General features: G+C 34.6%; 2 protein-coding genes, 1 long non-coding RNA gene and 1 other non-coding gene across 4 annotated transcripts; 2 read left to right on the forward strand and 2 right to left on the reverse strand.

The window, feature by feature from the left end:
• Window positions 1-595: 595 nt before the first annotated feature.
• On the forward strand, window positions 596-4,526 carry LOC110700710. The gene is made up of 3 exons (XR_002507259.1): window positions 596-779; window positions 3,991-3,992; window positions 4,451-4,526. It is a non-coding gene; the product is annotated as an uncharacterized LOC110700710 (long non-coding RNA).
• Window positions 2,444-4,478, reverse strand: LOC110700709. The gene has a single exon (XM_021878301.1). The coding sequence runs from the start codon at window positions 3,495-3,497 to the stop codon at window positions 2,694-2,696; it is 804 nt and encodes a 267-aa protein (XP_021733993.1). The 5' UTR covers window positions 3,498-4,478; the 3' UTR covers window positions 2,444-2,693.
• Window positions 4,527-15,623: 11,097 nt separating the features above from the next.
• On the forward strand, window positions 15,624-20,028 carry LOC110700711 (replication protein A 70 kDa DNA-binding subunit B-like). Its single transcript, XM_021878302.1, has 11 exons — window positions 15,624-16,295; window positions 16,975-17,121; window positions 17,217-17,435; window positions 17,646-17,823; window positions 17,911-18,181; window positions 18,278-18,380; window positions 18,459-18,583; window positions 18,676-18,899; window positions 18,988-19,148; window positions 19,259-19,379; window positions 19,487-20,028. The coding sequence occupies exons 1-11, from the start codon at window positions 16,165-16,167 to the stop codon at window positions 19,685-19,687; spliced, it is 1,881 nt and encodes a 626-aa protein (XP_021733994.1). The 5' UTR covers window positions 15,624-16,164; the 3' UTR covers window positions 19,688-20,028.
• Window positions 20,029-20,659: 631 nt separating this feature from the next.
• Window positions 20,660-20,732, reverse strand: TRNAK-CUU. The gene has a single exon. It is a non-coding gene; the product is annotated as a tRNA-Lys (tRNA).
• Window positions 20,733-21,492: the final 760 nt, after the last annotated feature.

The following is a 21,492-nucleotide window of genomic DNA, read 5'->3' on the forward strand; positions in this document are numbered from 1 at the left end:
CATTCTTAAAGAAATAATCTTTCAAAGAATTAAACTCCGTACCATTATCGCTCCTCACAATCTTAATTTCTTGAGAGAATTGACGTTTCACAATATTCACAAAATTATAAAACATGTATTCAACCTCCGTTTTATTTCTCAATAAATAAATCCACACACCCCTAGAATAATCATCAACAATAGTTAAAAAATAATGAGCTCCACAAGACGATGAAGTCTTGTAAGGCCCCCACAAATCTAAATTGTAATACCCCGTATTTTTAATGTATTTTATAAATTATTTATTTAATTATAAACACTACTACAAAAATTTGCAAAGAGACCCGTTAAAATATACCTGAGAGACCGCCTCATAACGGGTCTCTATCTCAGGGGTCTGTTTGATAAAGAGACCCGTTCATTAGGAAGGGTCTGTTTATAAGGTCAAAAAGACCCATTGTAAGTGATAGTGGGTCTGTTATGTTAGTTATAAAATAAATAATTTAATAGAAAAAGAAACCTGTTATTCAAGATATGGGGTCTGTTTAATGGGTATCAAACAGACCCCTCATGTCAAATAACGGGTCTTTTTGTTCTCTAATTTTTTTTTAAAAAAATTACTTCTTTAACTTTTATGTGCTTTGGCAGGTTTGCATTTAAATTTCGATAATTTTGTTTTCATGCTTAAAAAAAATGGCTGAAAAATCATAAATTATAAGTTACTCGATAATATAGAAATAGCAATGAGTAAAATTTATGTGATACAAAAAAATCATCCAATATAAAATTGGAAAAAAAAAGTACTACCTCCGCTTCTTATTACTCGCAACAAATTCCTTTTTTGGAAGGTTCACATTACTCGCAACAACTTACTTTCTTTCCTTTTATGGTAGGTTTTTTCTTATAAATTTACCATTTCACCCTTACTTATTTTATAACTCACAACATTACTACTCCTAATCTAAATTTGTTTAATTTAACTCTACTTACTTAACTTAACAATTCCCACCAAATTTAACCCCATTATCTTAAATTAACCCACAACCCAACTACCTTCAATGAATCTGCATTCAATTGAGGTTGAAGGTGGTTGAAGGCATTGAATGGGGGTTCTTGAATTTTCCAGAAAAATCCCCCCCATGAACCATATTCGTTCATATTCTCTCTCTCTCTCTCTCTCTCTCTCTCTCTCTCTCTCTCTCTCTCTTCCTCTCTCTCATCACTCGTCTTCCTCCTCTGTCTTCACTCTCTGGTTTTACTCTTTCTCTCTCTTCATTTCCTCGACTTTGCATCCCTAATCCTCTGTTTTGACCTTCAAAAATGGGTTCTTCGACTGCTGAGTCCCCAGATCTACGCTGCAACGAGTCCCTTTCTTCAAACAGCAAAGGTTCTTCTCCTGCTCTTGGTGTGACACGATACATTCCTAGGAGAGGATGTGGGATGCTGAAGCCCGTTCGCCGTGCTTCTATAATTGCTAGACGAAGGATTCGAGGAGCCAAGCTTGTTGAGTACATTTCTAGTGATGACGAGGAGGAGAAACCTAAGCCTTCTGCATCAAAAGCCTCTTCTCCCAGTGTTCCGGTGATAGATCTGGTTGATTCACCCCCTAAAAGGCATCGTCCCGTGGTTGCGGCACTTCCTACCCCTACTGATGTGGCTCCTGATGCTAGATCTGAGACTGGAGAGTCTAAATCTATGGAGCTGACTGCTGAGGAGGTCCTTAGGCCACCTCCATCCCATTCTATGATGGGTAGGTCTGGGGCTGGCCCTAGTTCCGGGGTCAAGAGGGTCAGATTTGGGCTTCCGAAAGGACAGGAGCTAGATGATGTGTACACGGCCTACCTCCAGATCTACTATCCTCAGTGCTACACCCCCCCCCCAAACTAATGGGGCAGCGTAAATTCTGAAACCCTATTTTTTGTGTATTATGTTTATAGCATGATGCTGTTGAGATTGAGTCCCCTGATGGTGCTATGTTCTTTTTTCATGTATGACTGAGTCCTTGGGTTTGTGTTGCATGTATGACTTGTTTCTTTGTGTCGAGTTACATTACTGGGATGCATTATGCTGCTATGGTGTTTGTCTGCTTGGTTGCTGTGAGTATTGGCATTGTGAATGAGTTGTTGGCTTCAATTGTAGTTGTTGCATTTCATTGATTCTGCTGCCTCTGTTTTCCTGCCTCTGTTTTACTAGTTATTGCACTGTCTTTGTGGGTTGATTTTGCTGTCCCTTACATTGAGTACCTGAGTCCCAAAAATAAAGGCCCTATAATGCAATGAGTCCCCCCACATACAGTACAATTCAATTTTTTAAATCCATATGATGAAGGGACTCAGCTGAGAACTAGTTGATACATGTGGAAGCTCTAGTGACTTCTCTTAGAGGTTGTTGTTGAGGTACCCATTATCTACTATGCTTTGATGATATAAAATCCTATCTGATGGACTTTAAACAAAAGTAATCTTGATTTTCATCATTACAAATGGTCTTTGTTACTTACAAAAGTTTACTTTGATCAAGTTTTCCTTAGTACAAGACTGCCATTAAATATGGACTTGCTATTTACCAAAATACACATAACCAAAACTTAAACTAAAACAAAAAAAATAAAGTTTAGGGATGAGTGGTTATGTGTGGCAGTCTTTGTGTCCCAAAAGCTTGAGTAAAGAGTCCCCTGTTGCTTAATCTGCATCCACTTCCATGTTAGCTTCTTGTTAATGGTTGTTGGTTGTTTGAACTTCAATTGTGTTCAAGTAGTTAACTACACTGTTTAGAAGATCCCTGTCCAATTCTAACAAGTCTGGTAGTAGACTTAGACTATCCAAATGCCTTTTTTTCATATGTGGAGGGACAAAGTTGTTCCCTCCCATCTTCTCCAGAATTTTAAGCATGCAACTTTGTAGTGTTATCCAAGTGTACTTGTTGACAGTTAAATCAAATGAATTCCATGCCTCATCCACCTTTGCAATTAGCTCATCTAGGTTCTTAGGGAATGACTGATATTGAATTGATTGAATCACCCTAAATAAACCTAAGTCTAAAACATTTAAATCTGGACTCTGAGCTGGTTGATACACAAATTGGATGTTAAACCCATATGCTTGACATGCTTCTTGAAACTCAGGATTATTAGGCACTTGATGGGGTCTTGCATTGTCCCATTGAATTGTAACATTCTTAGGTAGTTGTGCAGGCCACTTTTCATACAATGATGGCAGTACATGATTGAGTAACATTTCCCTTATAGCATGAATGTTCACAGACCGTATTGCCTTTGTTTCCAATGTGCCTTTGTCCCTATTTTTGCTCTTCTTCTTTGCCATCTCATATTTCACAAAAGGGAATAACCCATATTTCCCATCATGCAACATATTCTTGTGTTCATCATATAAAGGCTTTCCAACCATGCCCATGAACATTGCCTTGAGTTTGAATCTCTTTGACTGCTGTGCTCTATAAGGGTTCTCTTCATTAGGCAGCAAGTAAAACGTTCTGGTTTCAGGGTTAAAAAAAACCATTTCTTATCTATGTGAATTGTGTATTGCATGTCAATGAAAGTAGGGTCCCCTAAGGATGGAGCAGGGTTCACCCAGCTTAGAACCCACTTCATTCTGGCAACTTTGTGATTTTCTGATAGTGTTGGATGATTGTTTGTTGTATGTGTTCTGAGCCTACCCTTTTTCCTTAATCTATGAATGGTTGAAGGGGACACATGAAGGGCTGCCTTGTTGCTGTTGTGAATCTGCTACTGAGTAGAAGCATTCATGGAGTCCCTCATTGTAAAACTCTGTCTGTTGTTGTTCTTGTGCATAAAGATGATGCATGTGAAAGAAATCATCATCAAAGAAATCATCCATGAGTCCTTTTTTTTTAGATTAGGTGAAGGTGATGATATGGTGACTGTGGCTTTTTTTTGCGGTCTTCAATGGAGCCTGATTTCTGTACATATGATGCTGCTGATGGAATTAACACAGCTTTTGAAAATTAGGATTAATTTGATTATGTAGGAAGATGTAATTTGTAGGGCTGCCTGTATTTTGCTAACTAATTGTTGGTGTTTTAACAATACTGTGATACTGAAATTATCCCCCCCCCAACCCACTTATCCCATTCTCAAAACAGTTTGCTTAAAAAAAATAGGGTAAGTTGGATAGAAGACCTCTTTATAATGAAGTCTTTTTGTTTGAAATCAATGACAAATTTGAATTTGGAGAAAAGGTTGAATTTTTGTGGAAAGGGGAAGGAGGGAAAAATAAGGAGCCAAAAAATTTGGAGCCTTTTGGAATAAATCAGAAAAAAGGAGTGAGAAATCCCCACTCTAAAAGATTCCCTCCCTCACTTTCCACTTCCCTTTTCCTCCCTTTTAACTCCCCTAATACTTTACCCCTCCCCTTAATTAATCCCCCTTCAATCTTTTACCTCGGCCTTCGCATTCTTGTACTTTGTTGCGAGTAATAAGAATAGGAGGTAGTATTATAATTTACTAAAATTTGCAATTATATTACATGAACAACTAAACAAGGCTTTAGTACTCAATTTTCTTCCTCCTTTGTTTGAAGTCACATAAACCTGACAAAACAAAAACAAAAAGTAAAGAATCATTGTCAGAATTATACTAAAAAACTGATTTGAAAACCCATTCAATAAATAAAAAAAGAAAAATTAAATACACCACAGATTATTGAATTGAAACAAATCATAAACATCACAAGTAATTAGTAACATTAATAAATAAATAAAAAGAAAAATTAAATACATTACAGAATATTGAATTGAAACAAATCATAACATCACAAGTAACTAGTACTAATTTATAGCACAAAAAATTGCAAAACGCCATACTCTGCATAACATTCGGTTAATAAGTTTGTTGAAAAAAGTATAAAATCAATCAAAAGTTCAATAACAATCCAATTAAATTATAAATTTCCAGACAAATTCAGAAATGGAAAAATCAAATTATGGATAGATTACCTCAATTTAGATCGGAAGTTAGGTCATTAATTGGACAACAATTCTTCATATTTTCCAGATCTATTATCATAAGAGGTTCAGTATCTCTCTGCCTTTGAAGAATTAAAGTATACCTTGAATTCGGGATACCATGACCATTCACCATCAACTTCAAGCAACTGAAATACGCCGCGCGCCGTCTTTTAATTCGATTCTAGTACAAAAGCAAGCATCTTGGTTGTTTGTTGAAAATCGCATATTTGGTCAAATGAGAAGAGAAAAAGCAAGCATATTGAGGGGGAGAGATCGAAAAAGCTCGACCTAGAGTGCCCATTATATCATATTTTAGAGTATTTGCAGAGTTTTGGTTTATGGAGGAAGGAAGAGGAAGCTAGTGACGGCGGATTCATAAAAAAGAGAGGATGAGGGTTTTCATTTGGCATTTGGGTTAGGCAGAGGTTATGAAGAGAGAAGGTGAGTGAGTTTTGAAGGATACAAATCATACAATGATAAAAAATTAAAATAGAGTTCACGTACGTATTGCTGCAGGATCAAAGGTAATAGACCCGTTAAACTTGAGAACGGGTCTCTTATCACCCCCAATTTTCTCAAATGTGTGACCTAATATAACGGAGAAACCCGTTAGGTTTGCTAACGGGTCTCTTATCTCTCTTTTTTTTTCTTACACCAAAATTCATACACATAAGAGACCCGTTATAACTTATGTTGGATCTCTTATATCAAGCAGACCAGTTATTTAAACAACAGGTCTTTTATCAAGGGTATCTTTTCCAAGTTTTGTAGTAGTGAAAATATATTTTGGGTCAAACTATTTTAATTATTGAATTATAGATAAAGCAAGTATTTATATCTGGGTCAATAAGTATTTAATCCAAACGTAGCCCATCTTTATTATGAACACAATCATCCTAGGCCACGAACTTCTCGAGGTCTGTCGCCCCACCAATCTGGAAACCCGTGCAACTGGAAACACGTGGACTCATCATGTCCCTCACGATTACATTGAGTGCAAAATTTATCAGAATTATCACGCGGCTTGACCTTCAGTTCGTACTGCAATTTGAAGGCCACAACATTATCACGATGTTGTGTAGAGGAACTCCCCCCCCCCCCACGCAGCTGCTCGGCTTGAACTAGTTTTTGATAAGCCCTATCAACACCCGAAAGAGGTTCTTGTGCAAGAAGCTGTCCACGAATCGATGCATATGCATCATCTAAGCCGATTAGGAAGTGGTGTACTTAGTCATCTTCCCTTATTTTCTCAACTTGAGCGACGATGTTACATTTGCACTGACCACAGGAACAATTAGGCACCGTCACATAAGCAATTAATTCATCCCAAATCTTGGACAACCGCCCAAAATATGCAGCAATAGTCTCACCCGATGCTTGTTTACAGTAACCTAGGGTCTTCTTCAATTGGCACACACGAGTGCCGCTCACAACACAATAACGCTTCGTGAGATTGTTCCACAACAAACAAGCATCATCATAATCTCCAAGGGTAGACTGCACAATTGGATCCAAGGTATTCATCAACCAAGACACCAACATCGAGTGCACGGCCACCCAATCCTCAAGCTTCTCAGCTTCACTCGGCTTTGCAACCGAACCATCAATAAAACCAAATTTTCTCTTTGCTTTCAAAGCTGTTCTCACAGCCCTAGCCCATTCATCATAATTATCACCCCTTAATTGAATAGGAGTAATAACATTCCCTGGTCCATCGCTCGAACCTAGATGAAAGGTCAAGTCGACCTTCGATTTTCCTCCATCCCCTCCTGTCATCTCTCACGCACAAAGAACAGAAGAAAAAAAATTGATTGTGTTGAAAAACTCACGGAAATAACTCACACCCTCCAACAATGTTTATGAAAAACAATGTTTAAAGAAAAAAAATTGATCTTCACAAGGCTCTTGATACCATGTAAAATATATTGAATAATGTTCACTGTAAATTATATTCCTCATAAACGGCCTCATACAATATATATAGGCTAGGTTACTTGGAGGGCAAGACCAAATAACCTAAAGATATTCACAAGATATATTTCCCAAATATTCACAATATTATCACAATATTATCTTTCCTAATAGTAAGTGATGTTACCCAACAGATGTGAGTAAATGGGGTTATTCCATGGATGCAGGATTAATCAAATGGATAAATGAAGTTAGTCCTTGTTTACTTCACCTTATTTTGCTGAAATAAAATTTTTGATTCTCTACTATATTTCTTTTTAAAGTTATATATTTTTACTGAACTTAAGTTATTTATACTGAACTTAAATTATTTATACTAAATATTATGAGTATTTTTCAAAGTGGAGTGAACAGGGTCCTATTCGTTTACTCCCTCCGATCCGCTTTTTTTTTAACTTTAATAATGAATTAATAATCATTATATATATTAAAAATACTTGTAGTAACTTTAAATTATTGCTAAAAAAACTTATTTACTTTCTCCAATTATGTATGTAACCAATACTTGTAAACTCTAATTTATAAGAGAGGTGACTTGGGTGAGTGAAAATGTGTCAACATTATGGTGTAGAAAAGATAAGATGGTAAAATGATTTTGTCAAAAATAACAACAATTATTTGGTGTAACGGGCCTCACCATGTGTAAACACCCATTTGTGTCTCCCCAAAACCAAACCCAGTGATGAGTACCTTTCGCGTCGAATCATAATCGAATGAAGTGAAAGTGTAGAAAGTCTAGTGTTGCGGATAGTTTTAATTTATTTTCTCTTCTCTCTGTTTTTGAAAACTTATTTTAAGAAAACAGCCCATCTAGTTTGGTTGGTCCATGATATGGGTCCAATAGTAGTGTAGTTGGATGGGACTTGACAAGAGCTTTCCAACGATATATTATAAGCCTAATTCCGATGAATATTGAGGAAGTTATGGCCAATTTACCAAACTGGGCCCGGTTTGAGCCTTATGTGCGGCCCAATGATCTAGGGGAGGGCCTAATATGATTTATCATTCCTAATGCAATTAGGAATAGTTTTAGTCATCTAGATTCTTCTAGAAGGTTCTTTTCATTCCTAATTCAATTAGCATTGATAAATTGATTTTTGTTGACTTTTCAGAGTTTTAATTAAAATCAAAGAGCATTTTTGAGGAAAGATACGATTTTATCCTCCTGTACGGTAATTTTTATCTGATTTTAGAAAACGCGTGAATTTCTGAAATCAACGCCAAACGGCAGCTGTAGCGCCTGGCGCTACGCTTGGCGCCTGGCACTAGTGTTGGCGCTGGTTCGTTTTTTTGTGCGCCAATGCTATATTTTGATAATTTTATCTTTTTGGCTGATTTTCTCTATAAATAACGTCGTAAAAACTCCGTTTTCATTCTCCTACAACCAGTTTTCAATTCTCTCTCATTCTCTTTAATCATTCACCATCTCTCTCTCCTTTCTAAACTAGCTTTTTACATACAAAATTTCGCATTCATTAGATCTAGACACACCTAGCCATATTCGAAGTTGCCTTCGCCCTAGACGTGAAAGGTTTAATTTTTGAGGGTTTTGGTCCCAAATCTCTCTTTCAATTATTTAATTTAATTGTTTTATTTTATTATTTTCCTTGAAGTTACTAACGTGTGTATTTTGTTATTAGAAAGAGGTACGAGGCATCAAAGTAAGTACTTTAATGGTTTTATTGATATTATGATGTAGAAATCATGTTTAGATTGTTATTGATTCATAGTATCATGTCTAGGGTAACTTTAATATCAAGCATGATTAAAAGTATGATGCCTTTTATGTTCTTCCTAATATTTATGATTGTTAGTATCATGTTAGGGCTAAAGATTTGATTTTTATTGCTTAATGACATGCTAGGGTTTGTTATTAATCTTGTTAGTATCATGCCTAGGATCTTGCTATTATTATTATTATTATTATTATTATTATTATTATTATTATTATTATTATTATTATTATTATTATTATTATTATTATTATTATTATTATTATTAATTAATAATAATAATATTATCATGATTTATGATTATTATGTTGCTTGTTTTTTATTGTTATTGCTTGATCACACCTTTTATGCATGTTTAAAGGGAATTTGGTACTTGTAATCACGCTTAATAAGATAATTAATAATCTTGTTTAGGGTTAATTTGATTATAATTCAAGTGATCGCCAATAATAGTTTTATTTGTGCATTAAATTCAACCAACATAGATAAACAGGTTTAGGGTTAATCCTATTGGTTGCATGTTAATCAGAAAGCGCACATGAATACGATCAGAACAAAGTAGAGGCCTATTATTAGGGCAGGTTCAATCTCTTTTAGGTTGGATTTGTACCTTCATCCCCGAACCCTTATTTGGTTCAAGACCTTATGGAGTTGACGATCTCTTGGATCGTTAAGGGGTGTAACCTTCACCCTGTGAATGGTTTACAAGTTCCTAAAACTTGTTGGTGACTCTTTTGCTCTATCTTCTTCTCTTTTGGATGCCACCGTACTTTAATGTATGATCACAGTGGGGTTCAAGCTAAGGGGTTTTACGCTTGAAATATTCCCTACACCATGCGGCAGGGTTACCTGAATTTTTTTGCTAGGAGTTACCTGAGTTTTTCAGTTAGGGGTTACTTGAGTTTTCAGCCAGGGGCTATTTGAGTTACTCAGTCAGGGGTTACTTGAGGAGTTCGGGCATGGGTTTCTCGAGGGGTTCACTCAGTTAAGGGTACTCACTCCGGGGTTACTCGAGTTTCTCAGTCAAGGGTTACTTGAGTTTCTCGGTTAGGCTGCATACAAAAAATTGTGACTCGAGTAATCCCGGCAACTCGAGTAACCCTTGACCGAGAAACTCAAGTAACCCCGAAAACTCGAGTAACCCTTGACCGAGAAACTTAAGTAAACCCTGACCGAGAAACTCAAGTAACCCCGGAAACTCGAGTAACCCTTGATCGAGAAACTTAAGTAACCCCTGACCGAGAAACTCAAGACAAAACAAGGATTTCGACCGATTTTACTATCGTACGGTACAATAGGCCGCATATAAAAATTTATGCACAAATAAAATTAAGTAGAAATGAACCCTTCCTAAAAAAAATAGAAAAGTAGAAATGAACCCAAAACAAATCATCAAAATGAATCGTTTGAAGTAGTGGTGATGGGTGGGTCAGAAATTCATTAACAGACCAAATACATTTTTAAAGCGGGTTTTTTTGGGGCTGAATTGAAATTTGGGCCTTAAAAATACATTTTTGAATAGTCCATAGTCTTAATCCCATACATTTTCTATTACCACAACAAAAATAAAGGGTAAAAACACGTATGCAAAAGTTCGTTAAAGAGTAAAAGATTATTTTGGCTGTTATTTATTGTTTAAAAAGAGAGAGAAATTTTTGCCAAATAATTGTTTTACAACGCTTTCAATACATCATTTCTATTCACATTTTTATCCAACCCATCTCCTATTTTTAGCTACTTGATCATCCCCTTTCTCTTACCTTCTTCATAATTTCCCAGAAATTTATTATTATTCTGGAAAGAACAATACATCTTAATTGAATTGTTGATTCACTCTTTCTATTCCTTGTCTTAGTGTTGGGATCATCAAACTCATAACTTGTTTGTGATCCGCTAAATACCGCCCACAATTACTTTAGGTACGCCTTCATGTTTATGAATATTTTGTTCATAACCCTAAATACACTTTTTTAAAAAAATAAAAAAAAAAATCTTGATTTCGTATATTGTCGTATAATTGCATAAAAATGTTGTTCTTGCATTTGGTTAGGAAGGGTATTCTTTTTTCATGCATTTTTTTTCCTATATTTTTTAGGATCGATCTTATGCATGCGTAGTTTTAATTTGTATTGATATTTCTCAACATGTTGATTTGATATTACGAAGGGTGATTTTGATGTTAGAAAAATATTATATGATAATTTAACACGGAAGAATTAATATCTCTCAATAGACATATAGGTAATTAATGATGTTATGAATGTTAACATAAGTCAATCTTACAAAACCCTTTCGGTTTTAATGTTCTATATTCTACGGGAGTAAAATTTTATTTGTACTCAATTGTGGTCAAGTTGTTGATTGAATTTAAAACTTAACATACATGATGGCTTATTTTGAATTTTCTCCATGATTTCAAACACGCCTTTAATTTATGTATCATTCATTAAGCTACAAGTGCAAGTTATAAAAATGTGTCCACAATTACAAAGCATGAATTTTATGGTAGCTTAGAAAGTAGAGACTTGAATTATTGATCATCTCATATTAGTCCTATAATGCTTACAACATTTTTTTTAGTGTGCCATTGTTAGTTTCATACAATAATGTACATCAAGAACTATGGAGAAGAGCCAAGTTGTTAGCTAGCCCAGGCCAAGTGATGGAACATCAACACGGTAGTGAGATAAGCGACGAAAACATCAAAGGAGACGACAAACATTCTACCACAGAAGAAAGGATAAGCACTTCCTCTGTTTCCTCTGCATCAGACATTAAGTCCGCGATGACTGATTTTTCCTTCGATGATACATTCCATATAGATAAATTAGGCAAAGGTACGTTATGGTTATAGTTGTTACGTATGATCATGACATATTTCATAGAAAAATAACACTTTAGGACTAATGTGGCATCTTTAACAATTTACATCGATCATAGGTAGCTTTGCTGTTGATAGTGAGCAAAGCGATGCAGCTCCACAGACAACAGCAAGCAGTGATGATACATCGACGTTAGAATGCCCACCAGTTCAGGTGATGGAGCGGCCTGCTGAGACCTCGGGTTATAGAATTCCATCCTATGTATTTGCCACAACCAAATCAAGTCATCCAGAGTGGAGTACCACTTCGAATGAGTCATTGTTTAGTATTCATACAGGAAACATGAGTTTTACACGCGATCAGTTTAGTTGGTTGTTGAAGTCTGGTGAATTAGGCATTTACGGAGGGCCTAGTGATATACGAAAATCAGGAGAACTCCCTCCGCCTTCACCAGTACACATGCCAATGCCAATGCCAAGATTAGGCGATCAAAGAGTTATGGACTTACATAAAGAAGAGAGAACCCCGTGTTCATCCCAAGAAACAATTAATTCCGGAGAAGGGAGTATACAAACACATAAAAAAACATCATCTTCGATTTCAATCCCATCGACTGACAGGAGAACAAGCTCTTGCCAAATGAGTGAAAACGACTATTCACAAGGGACATGCTCGTCTCAAATGAGTGACAACGGAGATTATACAGCAACAAGTCCGTCTCAAATGAGTGAACAGACTGACTCTCGGGCTACTAGTCCGTCCCAAATGAGTGATAACAATGATGATTCCGAAGTTGCTAGGAAAAAACATGATCAAATTGTAGATATTAAAGACAATGTGTCCTCTGTTTCGGCTTCTGCTTCAGATGATGTACCTCTTACTACATGTATTTCACACCATTCAGATACAAGTGGACAGTCTTTCGCCTTTCCAGTGTAAGATACTCATTATCTTCATTCGAAATTTGTCATTGATTGCATATCTTTAGTCGAATTATTAACTATCTAGTTAAGTATTAGTTGCAACTTTGAAATATTTTTATACTCCCTCGTTTCAATTTGTTAGTCCCATATACTATTTTGGGCGTTTCAAAAAGATATACTCATATTAAATGTATTCCACTTTTAACTTAGTTTTTATTTCCTATTTTATTCATATTAAATTCTAATTGGTTAGATTAATTGATTGTGAATTAATGATATGAGTCTAAGTAAAGAAATTACTCCCTTGATTTATGCAAATATGATTAAAACTTTCCTTACAAAATCAAAAATAAATTAAATAAGACAAAACAATTTATGAATTGTTTTTTAATTTAATGTTAGATTCCAAATATTATCCTTTTCTTATTTTATGTGATTGATTCCATATAGGACTATCATATTGAAACGGAGGGAGTATCTTATATCTCACAAATAACATGCCAAAGTATGTTATGATCATATAGGAAGTGAATTATATAGGAATAATAATATTCTAGCATCTACATATTGTACTAATGACTTTAGACTTATTTGATCATTGTCATATTTGAGTGTGGATCAACCTGCATTGTGTTGGTCGTATTAAGTTGAACATATATAATAATTCGGATGAAATTCAGGCTTGCTGATATTGGCAGAGACAAATCAGTAAATTCGGGGCAAAGCCATGCTCGAAATGATCTTCGAAAGAACACTTCAACAGCGGATCAAGAGGCGACGAAGCCTCCTAACACCACTGCTGCTGCTGAAGTTGCACCTCCTTCAAATTACACATGGTTATCTTCTTGCTTTTCTTGTTGTTCTCGTTGTAAAGAAGCTTAAGATTGTACAAAAAAAAATAAGAGTAACAAGCAAAGGAAACTCCTCAATAGTGTCTCTAGTAAACCCTTTCCCCTTTTAATTTTAACTATGTTTCACAATTTCACTAATCCTCTTGTAGAATTTGTCATATATAGAGTTATTTATTCTCGATTTAATATTATGTTTATATAGATACTACTTTAGTATGTTATATAGGTATCATAGGATTCATATATTTATTAGTTTTTACTCTAATTGGTTTGATATAAATAACTCTAATGGTTTATATTTGGACTTGCTATCTCTTTTCATTATCTCCAATTTTTGTTTTCAATTCTAGAAAAGATTTATAGTCGTCATAGTTCGACATATAGAGTACGTACTAATTTAAACAGTTATCATTTCAATATTTATTTAAAAATATGTTAATAACTTCATATCATCTAGCTTTTGTGACAAGACAAAGCGGATTGAATTTCGTCTATATTACTAGAGTGCAATTTTAATGGCAAGCTAATTGTCAAATTAGCACCGTGCCACATAAGCTTTTAAGCTAATAATTGTCATTTTAGCTCCAATAGCTAGCTAATAACTTACTATTTAAATCATATATTGACTCCACTAGTAAAATAAAAAAAAAAAAAACTTAAGATTTTTTTTTTTGGGAGGGGGGGGGTTGTTTTAAATGCTTTGTATTTTTGTAGGAACATTAGATAAAAATCCAATGCCCAAATTGCAAATTGAAGTTTGACAAGTTATTAAAGGCTCCAATCATGTTAAAAACTGAAGCATTTGATTCAATAATGCTTTAATCTTTTTAATTATCCTTTAAAGTTCACTCTACAGTCTGCACCTTCACATAAAATTGTTCAGAAATGGCTACTAAATCCTTATCTCTACCTTTAAAAATTCAAAATAACTTTTATGAATATTGTTTGAACAACTACCCTCTTAAATTAATTTAAAGAAAAAGTGTGCAAGGAGATGGGGTGGGGGGTGAATTATTGTGAATGATATTAAAATCAAAAACACAAAAAAGCTTTCTCTATTTTAGAAGACACTATGCACTTTATATATAATTATGGATTAAAATTACCATTGTTAGAGAGAGAATACAAGTTTATAACCTTGATAAACAATTTCGGTTTATCAAGGTATATTTATGTACCCCCTTAGCTTGCTTTTCCCACTCCCCCTTGATTTTCTCTCTTCTCATTCAACTTTTAATTTCAATGGTGGAAAATACGTCACTTCACTACAACATCGAACTAGGCAAAATTAATGGATGGATGAAGGCTTAATTAATTACTTACTTTTTAGGGCTGACCACACTCTTTATTTCTTAGTTTGTTATTCGGATTTTTGTTTAATTTTGGCGATGAAGCCACCGGAAATGGTGGTGCTAGTAGAGTCGAGTGAGCTTGAAAACGAAGATGAAAGTGGGTGTGGATTTGAGAAATTATGAAGGTGGGTGAGACTGTGAGATGAAAGAGGTGGGGAAAAAGGTGGGAAGAAGAAGATAATTATAAGCATGAAGGACAAAGGGAAAAACGGGGGAAGATGAAGATGAATAGAAGTTAACGGTGCTAACTTCTGTCACCTTGCCACAAAAGCCCACAAACAGTAAAAATATATTTATTTAACAAAAAAGCAAAAATTTAAATGTAATTTATTACTTATATTAAATGTTTATCGATGTTATAAGTTGGATCTTGCTTATTGTAAAAGTAAAAAAAAAAACTCATAGTGAGACTTTCTTTTTTATAATTTCATTACTCCATACTCAACCACTATGAAATTAAACGATATTGAATCTAAGATGTTATTCAGGACACCACTTTCTAGTTCACACTTTGATTTAAAAAAGATGAACTTTTTTCAATAGCATATTGGACTATTGCTCTCGTATCAATATAGCGTAACATAAACATGTCAGCCTGTCAGGTCATAAATTCTTGTCATAAAAAAAAAAGGACAAATATAATGTTTGTAGGTAGCAATTACAAAGATACTTTAACTAAGAGGGAAATGAAGTTTGATTTACATTAATTCATTTGTTCATTACATATACTATCTCCGATTTTTTTTTAATTAGTTGCAACTATGGAATACTTTATATCTCACAAATAATACCCTAAATTTGCATCTTAAAAAAAATATTGGAGGTAGTAATTAGTTTAATGTTATTTGAATACTCGTGTAATTTTTTTGCACAAAATTATAATGATAATGAAATCTAAATTACACATTTGTGCAATGTGAGAGACATGAACAACAAATAGATTTCACAACTAGTTTCTTGATTGAAAAATACTTGGCTAGGATCAACAATCAAGTTGGACCGGAAAAACCTATTAAAATTCAATCCAATTACTTATACAAACCAATCTTATATCAGTGATATAAAATATGATCACTTGTAGACTTGTAATTGCGTTACTCATGTTTTTTTTTTTTTTTTCTAGATAATTGTAAGTTTGTAACGGACTATCCTAAATATTTAAGTTTAACCTTTCAAAAATCAAACTTGATAAATTAGGCTAAAATCCCACAATTTACAAAGTACAGTAAAAAAATTCGTAATTCAATTCCCCTCCAAAAAAAATAGAAACAAAGGGTGAAAAAACTTAAAATAGCAATTAGGCGCCAAACCTTAAAATTCCGGGAGAAACAATATTAATGGCGGTCAAAAACACATTTCCAAATTTCAAAATGAAGCTCAAAATCCACTAAAAATGGCGCCATATTTTCTGAATTCACTTCATATTTAATCAACTTTCTCCTCTTTCTTCATTTCCCTCCTTCATTTCTCACTTCTCTCATCTCTCTTTATCTCTCCTAAATCAAACCCTAATTTCTAATCTGATTTCCCCCCTTTTTTCGATAAAAATGGAGGTGAATACTGTAACCCCAGATGCGATTTCGAAGATTATTGCAAACCCATCTCCTGATTCTTCTGAAGATCTTCCAGATCTTGTTGTTCAAGTCATTGATTTGAAAGCCGTCGGCAATCGTTTTATGTTCGTCTTTTTAACTCTTACTTTTATTCAGTTTTTTTGATTTGTTGTTTTGGTGTGATTTAATCTGTTGTTTCAATTAGGGTTTTTGAGATTTATTGTTAATTTCCAACTTTTTGTTCAAATTTTCATTTTAGGCTTTAATGGGTATGATTATTACACATTTTAAAAGTTTAATTTTTAATTTGCATACTTGAATTGAATCTGGAATTTTTAGGGTTTTGAAGGTTTGATATTTTTAATAGTACTCCATCTGCTAATTGCTTGTTAATCCAGTTGATTACTTTGATGTTTTTGACTTAATTGTCATGATCTGTTCAAAAATTGGTGTTAGGGTTTTAGTTGAACTTTGCTCAATTGTTTGTTAGCTTTCAGATTTAGTTTAATTTTCAAGGGATTGATTTAGTTAAGTTATTACACAATTTAATAGTTAATTTTAAATTTGCATACTTGAATTGAATCTGATATTTTTTAGGGTTTGATTTTGTGATGAATGCTCCATCTGCTAATTGCTTGGTAATGCAGTTGATTAATTTCATGTTTGTTGACTTGAATAAAAGGATCTGTTTACAGATTGGTGCTCGGGTTTTAGTTGAACTTTGCTCAATTGTTTGTTAGTTTTTGAGATTTAGTTTAATTTTTCAAGGGATTGATTTAGTTTATTGTGATGAAAAATGGTTAGGTTTACTGCTAGTGATGGAAAACAGAAGTTAAAGGGTATTCTGCAGTCAAGTTTTTCAGATATGGTATCTTCTGGATCTATTCAGAATTTGGGTCTTATTCGGGTTCTTGATTACACCCTCAACGACATCCCGAACAAACCTGAAAAGTAAGCCCTTTGACAATATACTCAATTGTATACTAATGGGCTTATATTGTGAACATTTTACTGATCTGTTATTGAAATTTCTGAATGGTCAATAGGTATCTGCTTGTAACTAAGTGTGAGTCTGTATCGCCTGCACTCAAAGCAGAGATTAAGGTTAAAGAGGAAAGTGAGGATGGCAGTGCTGCCAAAAGGCAAAAGCAAGAGGTTGATGTTAAGGCCGAGGATACGAAGGAAGCTGCTGGTATTATGCTAAAGCCTAAGCAGGAAATTGTTGCTAAATCAGCTGCTCAAATCATGAATGAGCAAAGAGGAAAGTGAGTAATCCTATCCCCTCTGATTTATGATTTAAATTTGTTTTAGATATGAGCTTGATTTGCAATTGATGATATATATGCATCACACTTTAATATTTGGTTCAATTTTAATAAGAACTGCTAGTTTTAGTTAATATCTTTGTTTTGTTTTGGTTATTCATTTGCATATGTTATAGCTTAGCTTATTGTGAGTATTTTTGCTGTTCGCAGTGCGGCGCCTGCTGCTAGAATGGGCATGACTCGAAGGGTGTACCCTCTTGCTTCTTTGAACCCTTACCAAGGGAACTGGACCATTAAGGTCCGAGTTACTAGCAAAGCAACCATGAGAACGTACAACAATGCTAGAGGAGAGGGTAATGTCTTCAATGTCGAGCTAACTGATGAAGATGTAAGCAAAAGCTACAATGAGTTTAACTTTTTGATAATTTGATTCATGTTTGAGCTGGGTTATTCATAAGCATTTTCATGAATGCAGGGTACTCAAATACAAGCCACAATGTTCAATGCAGCTGCAAGGAAGTTTTATGACACCTTCCAAGCTGGGAAGGTTTACTATATCTCGAAGGGAACTTTAAAAGTTGCTAATAAGAAGTTCAGTACTGTACACAATGACTATGAGATGACCATCAATGAGAATTCTGTTGTTGAGGAAGCCAGTGATGAGGGAGTGTATATTCCTGAAACAAAGTTTAACTTTGTTCCAATTGATCAGTTGGGTCTACATGTAAATGGAAAGGATGTTGTAGGTAAGAAATGCACTGACTTTAACATCAGTTGTTGATTGCAAGTGCAAGAATTGTACATTATTAATGATTGATTGCTCAATGTGCTTTATGTTACAGATGTTATTGGAGTAGTGCAGAATGTGTCCCCAACAATGAGTATTAGGAGGAAAATAAACAATGAGATGATTCCAAAGCGTGATATAACTATTGCTGATGAATCGTAAGTACATAACTTGATCATTACTTTATTGGTAACATTTGTTGTCTATCAAAAATTTAATATATTGTCGAATTGCAGGAAAAAAACTGTTGTAGTTTCATTGTGGAATGATCATGCCACAACACTAGGTCAAGAATTGCTGGATATGGCTGATCAATCTCCTGTAATTGCCATTAAGTCTGTTAAAGTTGGAGATTTCCAGGGTATGATTTTGAACAGAACTAAACACCATAATGAAAACACTTGGAGGCTTCAACATAGAGACTAAACTGATTTTTTTCTGCTCTGATTGTAGGTGTATCATTGTCAGCAATAAGCAAAAGTGTACTTAAAATAAATCCTGATTTACCTGAATCAAGACAGCTGAGGTCTTGGTATGATTCTGAAGGCAAAGAGGCCTCATTGGCATCCGTGGGTGCCGGTATGACCCCTTCTCCTAACGGTGGAGGGAGATCAATGTATACTGATAGAGTTCCCATTTCACACATCACAAGCAATCCATCTTTGGGTGATGACAAGGTATTGCAGTGACTATCACTTGCGGTTCTAATATAAATCAAAGCTTGGTTCATAGATTGTTAATCTCACTTATTTTGTTTTCTGTCAGCCTGTGTTCTTTAGCCTGAAAGCATACATAAGCGTAATTAGGCCTGATCAGGCTATGTGGTATCGGGCTTGTAAGACATGCAACAAGAAGGTTACTGAAGCTATTGGTTCTGGATACTGGTGTGAAGGATGCCAGAAGAATGAAGAAGAATGCAACTTAAGGTCTGATCAAAAGCAGTAGAATGAGATTATTTGTACTGTCATTGGTTTATTTCGGCATTTCCCAATCTTGAATTCTTTATGATACTAACCTTCTAAGTTTTATCATTCAGATATATTATGGTGGCGAAAATTTCGGATGCAAGTGGTGAAACATGGGTTTCAACATTCAATGAGCAAGCTGAAAAAATCATTGGGTGTCCTGCTGATGAGCTCGAGAAGTTAAAATCACACGTGTGTTACCTACATTGTTACTCAATAATGTCAATATAGTAGAAAACATGTAAAGTGATGATGTCTTAAAATTTTTACTGATACAAATCCCTTTTATTTTTCTTCAGGAGGGAGAAGATAATCTCTTCCAGACTAAACTAAAAGAAGCAGCTTGGGAACCACAAACATTCCGTGTTAGCGTGGCACAAACTGAGTACAATAATGAGAAGAGACAGAGGGTAACCGTAAGAGCTGTTGCCCCGCTTGATTATGTAGCTGAGACAAGTTATCTGCTAGGCGAGATCTCTAAAATGAAAGCCTCTCAGTAGAAATCCTTCTTGAAATTTTAGCAGTAGGTTATGATATTTATATTCTACTAGGGGATGGGTTGGTTATTTTTGTGAATCTGGATCAATCAAACAGAACTACTTTGTTCATTGTAATATATGCATTGCAAAATTAGCCTAAAACTTCATGTTTTCTTCTTTCTATAACTTTAATGCTAGAGAATAGTGTGCAGTAATTCTTCTCTAACATGAGTAGTATCTTTTCTGGCCTTGTGAATTGCAAAATGACTTGAATTTTCCCATAATTTTGAGCTGTTGATTGTAATTGGTACAAGAATTCTAGTTGAAACAAGGACTTAAGTATTAATACAATGCTATTTGAGTTCCTGTCATAATTTTGAGCATTGCAGTATTTCTCATTTTCTCTTATGAAATGTGCCAAGTATACAATCATACCTTTTCCTGGTTACTGAAGTTTGTATTCCTAATGCCAGATTTTAAACATTATTATTTTGCTCATAGTGTACTTGTTAATCTGAGAGTTGAATTAAAATGCAAAGGCATCAAATGAAAGCTTTGTTACAATAGCTCTTCGGTTATTCTCCCTAAAGTGCTTACTGAATACACTAGTAGTTTTGTTACAGGTTATGTGCAACGATTTGACATAAAGTAGAGAAGGAAAATGTCTAATCGTTGCATATAACCTGTAAAGGAGGTAGTATAAATTGTTGTAGTATCTCCTCCAAAACACACCATGACACGAAGCTGATTATCTTTTGAAAGCCTTGTGCTAACTGCGAAAGGTATAACCCCAATTTGGGGACATGCCTGATCAGAGCACAAGGAAAACGATTTGACATAAAGTAGAGAAGGAAAATGTCTAATCGTTGCACATAATCTGTAACGGAGGTAGTATAAACTGTTGTAGTATCTCTATACATGGTAATAATTATAATTGTTACACCATTCATTGTACCAAAACGAAAGAGGAATAAAAAAAAAATAAAAAGGAAACGCCCACCGTGGGGCTCGAACCCACGACCACAAGGTTAAGAGCCTTGCGCTCTACCAACTGAGCTAGACGGGCTTCCTGATTACGAACTTACCATTATACACTTTTTTCTTACTAATATTTATCAGAATGTTTGCCATATTGGACTTAGATTCAAAATTTAAAGCCAAAGTCCAAAGTGGCTAACTGTTTAAACATTTTCCAACATTATCTCTTAAACATATCAAAGATATACAGTTTGATCGCCTTATCGGTTTTTTTTTTTTTTTGAAACCAGATTGGAGTGAACTTAACACTCCATAGTATAAAACTTAAATTTTTTGGTCCAAACAGAATAAAATTAAAGTGGACTATTATTACTTTGAGAACATTTAATATACTCGTTTATACATTTGTCATCTCCCCAAAGGTACTTGTAAGAGTGTTTTTTAGACACTTTCAAGGCAATATTATGGATAATCCTTTGTTAAATAAAAGGGTACTACGGAAATGTTTAGGGTAATATTACATTAAACCGATTCCGAAAACTTAATTTCAAACAAATTGTATAAAGATAGGAAAAACTTAAACTCGATCCTAGACCCGGAATAAAGATCCATATTCGGTTCTAACTTCTAATGGTCTATTTTCAAGTTTCAATAATGAAAACCATCTAAAATAGAATCTGATACCATTGGTTTTACTCATTAGTTAGCTTCTTTGTTTTATAAAAAAAAATCTCTCCTAGCCTATGCTACTCGGATTCTTCATTTCACCTTATATACCCGTGTCGGGCATGAAGTAGCATAGCTCCTAGCTGCATGTATATGGTTTGTATCATATCCTCACCAAAATA

The sequence above is a fragment of the Chenopodium quinoa genome, unplaced genomic scaffold (genome assembly GCF_001683475.1).
Source record: "Chenopodium quinoa cultivar QQ74 unplaced genomic scaffold, ASM168347v1, whole genome shotgun sequence".
Taxonomy (NCBI): Eukaryota; Viridiplantae; Streptophyta; class Magnoliopsida; order Caryophyllales; family Amaranthaceae; genus Chenopodium; species Chenopodium quinoa.

Excerpts from the sequence above, each read along its gene's own strand:
- LOC110700711 (XM_021878302.1), top strand. The coding sequence starts at position 16,165 with ATGGAGGTGAATACTGTAACCCCAGATGCGATTTCGAAGATTATTGCA. Across the intron at positions 17,436-17,645 it reads ATGAATGAGCAAAGAGGAAA|TGCGGCGCCTGCTGCTAGAA; the intron begins GTGAGTAATCCT and ends TGCTGTTCGCAG. Across the intron at positions 18,182-18,277 it reads AAATGGAAAGGATGTTGTAG|ATGTTATTGGAGTAGTGCAG; the intron begins GTAAGAAATGCA and ends TTTATGTTACAG.
- LOC110700709 (XM_021878301.1), bottom strand. The coding sequence starts at position 3,497 with ATGGTTTTTTTTAACCCTGAAACCAGAACGTTTTACTTGCTGCCTAAT.